Raw genomic sequence first — 11,114 nt, forward strand, 5'->3', positions numbered from 1 at the left:
ACTGCGAATCTTAGATTTTGATGGTGTATGAATAGATTCTTTATGTAAAATAATATTGTGGAACAGAATATATGAGTGTTAACAGGTCAATACCACACTGTATTTAAATTCTGTATAGGAAACTACAAAGGTAGGTCCAGAGGGACATTTTTTCATCATATGCACCTTTTCCAGCAGTGGGAGAACTTTCTGTTACATCAGGAAAGTACTTTGGACTTTGAGCATGTGATGGATCATATTCTATCAAATGCTGTTCTCTCCCTCGAGCAACAAATCCCACAGGAGACCCCATCTTATGTGAACAACCGAAAATGAAATTCCATATTGAAACTACATATGTCTGTCTTGCAGAAACACCAAGAAAGGCAAGCAGAACAGGCTTTATTGTCAGTGTTTCAATAGCAAAGCCTAGGATCTGTCAATAGTACAAAGCACTGTTACAAACATAGGAGGTAGTCGACACTGAGTCTTCACTGAGCATTGTCAAATGCATAGAGAAATACTATGGCCATACTGACGCTTTCAAATGCCTCAAGGGAGAACCTAAGACTCCCTGCTTTCTGTTTGCAGTGCAGAACTGTACCATTGTTGTGCTATTGTAACGTCACAACTGGTTAAAGTATAAAAACGTACATATAATCATATTCAATCAAACAAATACATATTCATCGGTATAGAACATAATCACACTGATAAATAGTTTATATTATATGCTTCATATGATGCTGATTATTAACTTATGTAACCCAATAGGGGAATTTTACTCAAAGTTTGGCAATTACAAGATTTCTGTTGGATTACATAAGAAAATTAAAATGTTACATCAAGTCACAGATAAATGAGGACTGTCTCCCTTCCTTGCCCACCTTTGTGTCCTCCATATTTAAACATTTTTCTGTGTGCACTTGTGCTTCCTCCAGCCCCATGATCCTCTCTCATTAGCAGGCACTCCGTGGATTAGATGCCCGCAGCGCCACCCCAGCCAGAGTACTCCAGGCAAATGTGGAGAACTTTGCAGGGCACGTTCCAGCTCTGTTGATATATGTGGATGCAATCCGGTGTAGCCGCTTCGCCCCAAAGGTGTTGTAGTGTCCTGGGAGGACTTGGTCGACCTGTTTAATGAATGTGCCCGTTGTTAATCACTTTAAAATGATGTGAAGTACATGGTACATTAATTCCTAAATCATCAATTGTGGCAAACGCATAAAGCATAATTTCTCTGGGGACCAATCTGTATCATTACATGGTATATAGCTCTGGTTCAAGGATGATTATGACGTACAGCTTAAAAATAATTCTGATATATCTTTTAATGTTAATTATCTATTCAATTCTTCACATAAAGTTTCTTGAAAAACTGTACAATCACATTTCCACAGAGAGAATAAAAGTCAGCTCAGCACCTAAGATGTACATTTAATATAAATACACAAGAGTGAGACATTTTCAATATAAAAACAATATTTTTTAGATGCTGGGATTGGATACCTTGTGCATCAATGACATCAAGATAGTGGAACTATGAGCTGGACTGGTGAGGCCACCCTGTGGTGTGTTTGAGTGTTACCTGTTCGCTGTCCACCAGCCCCACCAGGCGCTCACAGCTGCTGATGTAGTCACTGACGCGGCTGTAGGGCAGCCAGTCAATCATGGCGCCATCATACACCACATCTCCGCTGAACAGCAACTTATTGTCACGGTCATGGAGGCAGATGCTCCCTCGAGAGTGGCCGGGCATGTGGAGCACCGTCAGCTGTCTGTCACCCAGGTTGATGACATCACCTAGACAGGAGCGAGAAGGACAGATATAACTGAAAAATTCAAGTCCATATACATCCCATTCCTTGTCTCACATCCAAACTAAATCCTTACGTTCCTCATCATTTATCAGGCTGGAATCAAGCCAGGGTTATATTGGTGTTTTCCACTTGTCACCTCATATCACCATGATGTACGGAGCCTAGGACAGTCAGTCTATAATTGATTTGGTCCAGATCAGGTATGCACAGTCACACCGTGGGACAGGAGGGTGAAACTGACACACCAAGCAATAAGATATTCCATCTGCACTGCAGCAGTGGCTCTGACACAGCAGAACAAGTCAGTGCATTGACTGACGGTGCAGAAATTGCATCAGGTAAAGTTTTGGTCCAAACTCCAACAAAAACATAGCTGCTCATCCCAAACGTAACATCCTTTGTGCAACAACTACCATGAAATTAATGGAAAAATTCTAATCGCAGAATGTGAGTGATCTGGTGTGTATCTGCTGACAGCACCGTGGGTGATGGCTGAATCAGTGGTGTGAGGTTATTAATACTCCATGGGATGCTTTACATCACCCGTCTCTGCATTCTCTCTCTTTTTCTGTCTTTTGAAGTAACAAAACCCAAAGTCAGCAGCATGCTGGCTTAAAATAGAGCAACTCTGCAAATACAGATGAAGAATGAGCATGGTGGCTACCGACAAAAAAAAGATTTCTTCTTCTCATATCGTCTCACAAAGTATCAGAACAGTTTGCTTAGGGTCGGGCCTTGAGAGCTGACCTCTCTCTGCATTCTTTGCAGGTATCTCATGTTATGTAATAAGACATAAGACATCTGTATTTGCACAACACTCCTAGTGTTGTACCTTTCCACTGTGTCTACAACACATGCCTTTATATGTGTAGGCTATGTGTGTATGTTGATGCATTTAGCATGCCATAACTGCTTTAATGCAAATTCATTGTGAGATCCTCCTGTGGGTATAGAGAAGATTCTGTATAAAGCATAATGTGAAAACTATAGCTACTGAGTCCGGGCGTTACAGGGTTAAATGTTATCTCATGGTATCGACCATGATGCAAATGCAATTAGACGTTACGATCTGGCCTTTGATCATAGATCATCTCTCCTACGACAACAAATCACATCTGCAAGGCTGCGCCTCCTACCTACCCTCCTGCAGTATGTGTGTGGGCTGCACAGCCTTGACTTTGTAGTGCCTTGCCCTCCATCCTGGACTGGGAGCCTCGACTATCTCCCTGTCGCTGAGCCAGGTGACCGTCTCGAAGTTGTCTCCGTTGGCCAGGGCATCGACCTCGGCGCTGTGGACGCCCACCTGTTGGAACTGATGCAGACCGCCCGAGTGGTCGAAGTGGGCGTGGGTGGCGATGGCCAGCAGCGGGTTCTTCCTTTGCGGGTCTTTGCCCAGCAGCCCCTTGCCGTCTATGTAGTCAGGTAAGCTCCTCAAGCCCAGACCAGTGTCTATCACCACGTCCTGGTGTGAGCCGCGGAGCAGCCAGATGTTGGCCCGGTTGTCTGACTGGTAGAATCGCTCCTGGATCCAGAAGAGTCCGTCTCCGAGCGATTTGTGAGCGTACCAGTCGGCTGCAGACATCCCAGTTCATGCACTTGTCGAAGTAACCTGCTGCGGGTGTCGTGCTGTCAGGGGATTTAGCAGCGGAGAGGTGTTAACTAGCCTTCTAGCTAGAGGTGATGTGTTTTCATTGAGGTTAATGTGATGGTGGCCGCCGACACACCCTTGCAGGAAGAGAGCGTGCTGATTGGACAAAAAGACGAGTGACGACAGCCTAAAGCGCGCTGCTATTGGCTGGAATTAGGCCACGCCTCCTCATACTTCACAACTGGGCGGGGCGTCTTAAAGCCACATTTCCTGTTGAGTGTAGTGGAGAGCAGAGGTGTCCACGCCGGTGTTAGCAAAGCCGTACCAATCTGCATTGTTTGACGTCTAAATTGAGTGATTTCAGGAGTTAGTTTACGTGCCGAACAACAGATAAAACCGAGCCGCTGAATGTGTGACAAGTAAACTCGAAAAGTAAAAACATGGAGACTTAGTAAAGGCTAAATGCCGCTGAATAGCCCTGAAAAACACAGACTTTTAGGATTCTCTCCACACTAGGAGAAATTTACTAGCAGTCACATAGTGAGTATTACAACTTGCCGTATGTGTTGTTGAGTCTCTGGTGTAGTATTTCAATGTTGACCAACGCTGCATAGTAGGCAAAGGCGATGAAAGCTGTGGCACATTAAGTAGTTGTGTGTGTACACGTGTCTGACAGTGAGGCTGACCAGAGACATGTGGACTCTGTGCTGCAGGTACACTGGAGGCTCGCAGCCATGGCAGGCAAGGGTCGTGGAGTGGCTGCCTTCACCTTCAACATTGAAGCTCTGGGCATCGGCAGGGGCAGCATGCCAGACGCCAGGGTGGGGCCCAGTCCGCTGTTTCCAGTAAGTACCGAGCACACACACACACACACACTCACAAATGCAGAGATCCCACTGCAGTATATCTAATTCATCTATAAGCCATCAAACTGTTGGCACATGGCACATCATTTCACGGAGAAAGGAATTCAAACATCTAACTGCACCAGTATTTGTTGACAGATCAGAGACAGATCAGGTGAATTTGCATGAAATTTGAAAAGCAGATTTGTATAAAGAAAACGCTGATGTATGAAAGGGTAAAATAATACTAGTTCAGAATAGTTTCATGTAGTTAAAGTACCAGTACTTAACGTACAGAAGTGTTCTCAGCCTCATGTGAATAAAGTATAGTAGTTAACGTACACATCAACATGTTAAGGACCTGCACTTGTTTATAAGTAGTGTCCCATTAAGTGGCTCCTCCTTGAACATCCTCTTGCAACTAACTCCGAGCTGCTTGAGGATGCTTCTGTTATTTTCTGCATCATGAAGCCAATAGACTCCTCTTCCTCATATCTTCTGTGCATTGTGAACGCATCCTCTTGCAGTCAAGTGTCCTTCAAGTACATTACGCTCACAAACAACTCATGACAGCTTGAATATATTTTGCACATAGGCCCAGAGTCCAACCATGACATTACAATTTGGTGGTTCACATTCCCAAACAGTTTACCACAAACAAAGGACATCGTTTCAGGATGTTCAGTGTCCATTTTGTGTGTGCGTGTGTAATAAAATATAGAATAACATAATGTTTGTTTATTTTTTAAATGTTGGAATCTGGATTCGGCTGCATTTTAATTGTCCTTAGCAAAGGATCGGTTTGGTGCAGTTTGGTACAGTATTTGACTGAATGTAATCTGTTGAGGAAAAAATCGGAGGCAACACTAGAACACAGCAATTATACTCGATTCTTAGTATCTCCAACCTCCTCCAGAACACAGACTTCAAGCCAGTGCCGCTGAAGGCTGGTGAAGACGAGGACTACATGCTGGCCTTGAAACAGGAGATGAGGGGAACGATGCAACGGCTACCACACAACATCAAGGCTCACTCCAATAAAGCAGGTGAGGACGAGAGGAGTGCATTAGAAAACTGAAGTCTGATAGAAATGCTTTGGCAAGACAATTTGCTGCCGTGAGGGAAGATAATGCAGCACTTAGGAACTGAGACATTTAATTAGGGTCTTATCTGGGAAAAGGAGAAGGAGGCAGGTTTATGGCAGAATATTGAGTTACAGGTGCTGCCTCATCTGACGGTTTTAATATGATTTCTGTGGTCGGGCCTGATGGGGCCTTTAGAGTACCTTGTTCAGCGATGAGCTAAATATATCCACAACAAGTACTAGATTTGTTTTTTTTCCAGAATGTCTTGTCCTTTATTGTTGTCAGATGCATAGTTTAGGTCATAATTTTATAGTCAGAATGGTTCAAATGTTGGTTTACCGCTGTGGCTAAGAATCAGATGTAGCACCCAGTGGTTTTTGTTGTTACTCATGGTTGTGCTAAACCGCTGAGTGTGACGTAAGAGTGAAATGAAGCACAATTTTCTCTTGTTTACATGGAACAGAAGTGGAGAAATACACGGAGAGATACCTGAAGCTACGCCAGATGGAGGATGAGGACTGGACTCCAGGTACTTGCATAACATCATCTCTGTGATTAGAGCAAACTGAGAGCAAAATGGAAAATAATGGACATATTGTTTTTAATTTATCATATTTTAGACTGGAACCTTTTCCCAAAAGAATTGATGCCCCAGAAGAAGAAACCTCGTGCTAAACCAGGTATAAATACATACATACATGCATGCATAATGGATTTAACATTATGTATATTGTGAGTACATTATGTTCTATGACTAAAGACATAATGCTTAAATCCAAACAGGCACAAAGAAGAAAACTGTGAAGTTATCACGCAAAGAAACCGAGGAAATGCTGAGCAAATTAGATGTGAGCTTTTCTTCACTTGTTTGTCCTGTGTTCAACTGTTGGTTTTCCCTAGATGTGATTTATCAAATACCCATTTATAAAGGCATCAGATTTGGCACAGTATTTACAGGATGCGAGCTCAGGATGTACATGTGCTCATGATGAAATACTTAGGGCAAAAGTAATTTAATCTTCATGTCAATATTTCAGGAACTGTCAAAGAAAGACGACAAGGATCCTGAAAAATCAGACGACGAGACCGAAAAGAAACCAGGAAATGAGGGCGACGAAGAAATTGAAGAGGAAGAATATGATGAAGAGGATATTGAAGAGGTTAGATTACAAATGATAACCTGCAATCTTTAGTGATAAATGTGTTGAACTAAATGTAGTTGGCATAAGATGCAGAGTTAACTGAATCCAAATTCCCTTTGTTTCTCTGTAGGAAAACGACTACATTGACAGCTATTTTGACAACGGTGAAGACTTTGGGGGAGGCAGTGATGACAATATGGATGGTGAAGCAACATATTGAGACAGTGTGACTCAAGCAAGTGTGCACTGCCGAAGTAAACACTCCTGTAATATAATTGCTTTTGTTGGTTACATGTTGTAAATAAGTTGGGGATATTATTTTACTTTGTTTTGATCTTGAGAGACAAGCTTTCCTTGAAGACATCTGTAAATAAGAAATGCCAAACTATGTGCACACTGGCAATAATTTATTCAAAATAGATATTTATTTTCCAGCCTGTGGCACACATTTCCACAGGTTGAAAGGCACATACTCTCAACAACATGAAATGCTTTTTCATGAAGTATCAAGTGAACACAGTGATAAAATAAAAGGGCTATATAACAAAGTCTAAAATTTCACATAATTACAAGTATGAGTCATTGTGGGAATAGTGTGCATTTCCCATTTACCTCACCATGCTCTTTGTTTGTTTTTGTTTAATGAAAAAGAAAATGCAGGTCCCCCCTGGTAAGCTAAAGGAAAGAAAAATTCAAGCAACTTTCATGGAAATTGAGAAACATAATTTATCTGGTAACTCCCAATACTGATAGTGTATGTAAAAACGAATGCGCAATAGTCTTGAAATAAATTAATTCTCTATTAAACAAAAGGCAGCAATCATACTTTTCAAACAAATAGTGTTAGAAAATAAACTATTCCTAACATGGCAAGAAAATATTACACTTGGACCAACCGCTTTAAAACCAAATCCACAGAATTAATGATTCTCTCAGGGTGTGGCCACTGATCCATCACTGAATAAACAGAAACGTGTCAGTGTTGCTGTCTGTCCAAGTTTGTTTATGGACTCTTTGCACACAGTTTACAGCGTACTGAGAATGCCGCAGCATAGACTGCATTCTTGGTGCAGTGCATGTAACAAAAACATCACCCTTTTTTATCTTCTCATGAACAGATGAATCCATTTTTAAAAAGTTCACTCAAGCATTACATTTGTTATTTTTGGCCCATTTATACTCCTTCCTGTAAAGCATAGAAATATAAATGGGCAGACAAGGAATGACTGTGGTCACACCCTTATTGCCAGTCTCTTAACCCTATAAAATTACCGTTTGCACTATAAAGTGACTGTTCCAGCCCGATAAATTGCATTGACGTATAAATCTATAAAAACTAGTCAAGAATGGGAACATCCTCCCAGCTTTATTAGATCTCTGAGTTAGCAACATTTATTTTTTTGTTATAATCCCTTGTTATGTTTTCTCATGCCCTTCACGTTCTCCTGCTTTGTCCACTCTGGCTCCCTGTGAATCTTGATTAACCTCATTTTCAGCATGTTGTCCAGTCACTACGCGAGTGCCTTCTCCAACAGGAGGCCCAAAACTATTGCCATGTCCATGAGAAATGTCGCCATGAGCTTCCGTGGGAATGCCATGATGGCTGACATCAGCTTTCATGAGAACCTCATAGTATAGCAGATAAAACACAGGTGTGATAATGCCAACAACCAGCATGATGGCCACAGCCGTCCACCATCTCATGCCCCAGTCTGCCCCATAATAAGGGTCCTTTCTCTGCGCTGGTTTATACTCAACTTCTAGTGGCTGCTGTTGCTGTAGAGTTAATGAGGACACAACCTCATTCAGGCTGCTCCGAGACGGACCTGTGGATTTCACCAGCCGCTCAATGTCCTTGTCCTTCTCCAGGAGGAATCCTTCCACACTGTCAGTGGAAGAAGAAGAGTCTGTGGAGGACTCAGAGGGCAGAGAGGTAACAGAAGAGATCTGGAGCAGGCGCCTGGTACCTGAGGGGGAGGCAGATTGTAGAGGTCCAGTGCTGTGAGTTTCAGTGAGAACGCTAAAGCGCCTCACGGGAATCTTGACTGACCGCAGGGCAAAGAAGTCCTGCTCTGTCAAGAAGTTGTTGGCACGCTTTATATCAGCCACCTGGAAAGTACACACGAGAAAGATGAATTAGCTAAGAGGCTTAGAGACACAAACAGCTATTTTACATTTACCGTCATCTGAATATTCTGGGTCAACTACTAAACTGCTGGAGGAATGGAGAATGCTGTAAATAACAATCCAAATACAGGAAATTACAACACTTGATGCTAAAATTACTAATCTATATATTACTGTGTTATTAAGGAGCTATTAAAGTAATTTACAGACATTTAAATTAGCGTGCCCATATTGTATGCTTTCATGAGTGAGAAAATTGTTGTGTATACTATTTGGGAAAACATATTATTGTGAGAATGAATTCTATTTTGTGCTCCTTATATTCTTGACTGCATTTAAAGCTACAATAATGGGGTTTTCCTGCCCACATGGACAACAAAAAACAAGTGTTGGCTGCATCCTGAACTGTGTAAAGTGCCAAGAATGTTTGTGTATGCATAATATAAAATAAGGAAGAAGATGGTTTATTTCAACAATAAGGAAAGTTGAGTGGGTACTCTCCAAGGAGAAGAGAGACAGACAGACATACAAACAAACAAACAAACACAGACGTACTGAGCAATGGTACTGCAGGGCAATGCTGTTCAGGGTGTCACCCTCCTGGATATCTCTTGTCAGGTAGATTATGTCCTCCATCCTCTCTCTGGAGGTGCTCCTCCGCAGCCTCTCTTTGCCACGTGGCCGCAGCTCGTAGCTCTCTCCGTCCTCTTCTGACAGGTCATTCTCTGAGCCATTGTTTCCAAACAGATAGGCATGACCGCCATTGGCAGGCTGCACCATGGTGGCTGACTGGAACCCATAGTGCTGGCTTCTACTGGACATTTTTTCGTCACTATGCTAAGAAGAGCAAAGATAAGCGTGAGTACCACATCCTGAACTTGTACAGCATGTTCTTTGGGAATACCAGCAAGGTATTCTTTACTCTGATGGAAGATAAAGTAGAAAACATGTTTGAACTAATAAGCTGATTCAGTGGCTCTTACTAAGTGCTGATTTAACAAGCTATATAGCCTCAAATAAGGAAGGACTATCCTAGAAAATATGGCCACTACTTGCAAAGCGTATAAGCAATTATGTGCAACAGGAAACTGACAAATGAGGTATCACAAATTTGGCCATACATGCAGGCAAATCTTGTCAAACTATACAAATACAGAAAGATTGAATGAAAATGAAAGCTGGCTTATTCACATAAGCCAGCTTTCATTTTCATTTTCTGTATGACACCATTCAACACTACGTATGCACTTTATTTCTCTGAAACCTGCAATTACCAGGTGCAGGAAGTGAAATTCACTTCCACTAATAACACATTTCTCACGTTGCACAGCCTACTGAAACACGAACTTCAGTCCATCTCTGTGGCAGTTCTGGACATTCAAGTTACAAGTAAACTAGATAAGATTGTGCCTCTTCCAGGATGATAAGTGACGTTACAGGCAGTACATGCAATCCTCCAGATGTCAAGGTCCTCTGCTTATGTAACATTTCTGCTTCGCCATGGCAACATCACCAGCTAATGTGGCATCTTGTCACCTATCCCGTATTCCCTTATCACAACTATAACCTACTGTATCCACGGAAAGGCAGATTTCCCTCTAGTTTACTACTTTAAACCAAATGCCAAATCCCTCACCAACGTCAGGAAATGTTAGCCAAGTTAGCAGCAGCTAAAGTGTTAAACATAAGCACACCAACTGTTATTAAACGTGCAACGGTGTGATTAACTGGCTAGATTTACAAAGAGTCGCTGTTGGCTATCATACTATTTAACTGAACAAGTTCCTGTTGGCTATAATGATTAATTAACTGAGCTACCATACTTTTAATTAGGCAGTTAGCTATAAAACATCTTGGCTCATGCTAAGTTCTCTTAACACCACAGACGTCCAGTCGATATCGTTGTCCACAAGTACCTACGTAACTTTGGAAACACGCATGTTTAATTCGCGAAATCGGTAGCTTTGCTTAACTGTCACATTGGTGATGTATGGCTATGAGTATGATGTACAGTGCACGTCCACACCTAGACCGAACACCTATCTGCACAAGCTAGGCTAATGCTAGCTTAGCTTCCACCTATGTTGTGTGGCTAACAACGTTAGTACATTTCTATTAGTGAGTGGTCACAGTTGATGAATTATATATTTGAAGGAAGCCAACAGTATCTCACTTCACCTGAAAGGCTGAACATCGATCAATCAGTTGACCTGATCCATACTCCCACAGGATTGTCTTCGGTCTCACCTTGCCTTTGGTTATTTACCTAGCGTTACCTGCTAGCTACCGTTGAGTCGCTACCGCTCACGCCACGTCAACAGAATGTTTACGTAATGACGTTGACACCGACGCCGCCAACGAAGGTCTCACTTTTAAACGCGAGATGGCGCTAAAAGTTAATAGATGCTAGCATCCCGGCTCTCCGGGACCTGACAATAATTCAATTACCTTTGGACTAAAGTTAATATCGGGATACTTTTATTCAGACAACTTTATTCGTGTCCGCGCTGGCCAAATGTTTACCTGTT

At 42.1% G+C, this 11,114-nt stretch overlaps 3 protein-coding genes across 4 annotated transcripts; 1 reads left to right on the plus strand and 2 right to left on the minus strand.

The window, feature by feature from the left end:
- Positions 1–339: 339 nt before the first annotated feature.
- Positions 340–3,482, minus strand: mblac2 (metallo-beta-lactamase domain containing 2). The gene is made up of 3 exons (XM_070833950.1): positions 2,940–3,482; positions 1,568–1,782; positions 340–1,112 (listed from the first exon to the last, which is right to left on the minus strand). The coding sequence occupies exons 1-3, from the start codon at positions 3,379–3,381 to the stop codon at positions 939–941; spliced, it is 831 nt and encodes a 276-aa protein (XP_070690051.1). The 5' UTR covers positions 3,382–3,482; the 3' UTR covers positions 340–938.
- On the plus strand, positions 3,155–6,892 carry polr3g (polymerase (RNA) III (DNA directed) polypeptide G). Of its 2 annotated transcripts, none has more exons than XM_070833953.1 (8): positions 3,155–3,221; positions 4,101–4,232; positions 5,149–5,278; positions 5,781–5,846; positions 5,938–5,997; positions 6,101–6,165; positions 6,355–6,477; positions 6,590–6,892. In XM_070833953.1, the coding sequence occupies exons 2-8, from the start codon at positions 4,122–4,124 to the stop codon at positions 6,677–6,679; spliced, it is 645 nt and encodes a 214-aa protein (XP_070690054.1). In that variant the 5' UTR covers positions 3,155–3,221; positions 4,101–4,121; the 3' UTR covers positions 6,680–6,892. The 2 variants fall into 2 exon arrangements, with proteins under 2 accessions (XP_070690054.1, XP_070690052.1); XM_070833951.1 differs by lacking the exon at positions 3,155–3,221 and adding an exon at positions 3,677–3,927.
- Positions 6,893–7,129: 237 nt separating this feature from the next.
- Positions 7,130–10,856, minus strand: lysmd3 (LysM, putative peptidoglycan-binding, domain containing 3). The gene is made up of 3 exons (XM_070833949.1): positions 10,765–10,856; positions 9,142–9,423; positions 7,130–8,568 (listed from the first exon to the last, which is right to left on the minus strand). The coding sequence occupies exons 2-3, from the start codon at positions 9,406–9,408 to the stop codon at positions 7,876–7,878; spliced, it is 960 nt and encodes a 319-aa protein (XP_070690050.1). The 5' UTR covers positions 9,409–9,423; positions 10,765–10,856; the 3' UTR covers positions 7,130–7,875.
- Between the last annotated feature and the right edge of the window lie 258 nt (positions 10,857–11,114).

This window comes from Pempheris klunzingeri, chromosome 7 (assembly GCF_042242105.1).
Source record: "Pempheris klunzingeri isolate RE-2024b chromosome 7, fPemKlu1.hap1, whole genome shotgun sequence".
Classification (NCBI taxonomy): Eukaryota; Metazoa; Chordata; class Actinopteri; order Acropomatiformes; family Pempheridae; genus Pempheris; species Pempheris klunzingeri.

Bases quoted from the DNA above. Each gene is read 5' to 3' on its own strand.
- mblac2 (XM_070833950.1), bottom strand. From the start codon at position 3,381: ATGTCTGCAGCCGACTGGTACGCTCACAAATCGCTCGGAGACGGACTC. The intron at 1,783-2,939 runs GTAGGTAGGAGG...GCTCCTGTCTAG, and splicing joins CACACACATACTGCAGGAGG to GTGATGTCATCAACCTGGGT. The intron at 1,113-1,567 runs GTAACACTCAAA...TTCATTAAACAG, and splicing joins GGCTGGTGGACAGCGAACAG to GTCGACCAAGTCCTCCCAGG.
- polr3g (XM_070833953.1), top strand. From the start codon at position 4,122: ATGGCAGGCAAGGGTCGTGGAGTGGCTGCCTTCACCTTCAACATTGAA. The intron at 5,279-5,780 runs GTGAGGACGAGA...TACATGGAACAG, and splicing joins GGCTCACTCCAATAAAGCAG to AAGTGGAGAAATACACGGAG. The intron at 6,166-6,354 runs GTGAGCTTTTCT...TCAATATTTCAG, and splicing joins AAATGCTGAGCAAATTAGAT to GAACTGTCAAAGAAAGACGA.
- lysmd3 (XM_070833949.1), bottom strand. From the start codon at position 9,408: ATGTCCAGTAGAAGCCAGCACTATGGGTTCCAGTCAGCCACCATGGTG. The intron at 8,569-9,141 runs GTACGTCTGTGT...TGTACTTTCCAG, and splicing joins CCCTGCAGTACCATTGCTCA to GTGGCTGATATAAAGCGTGC.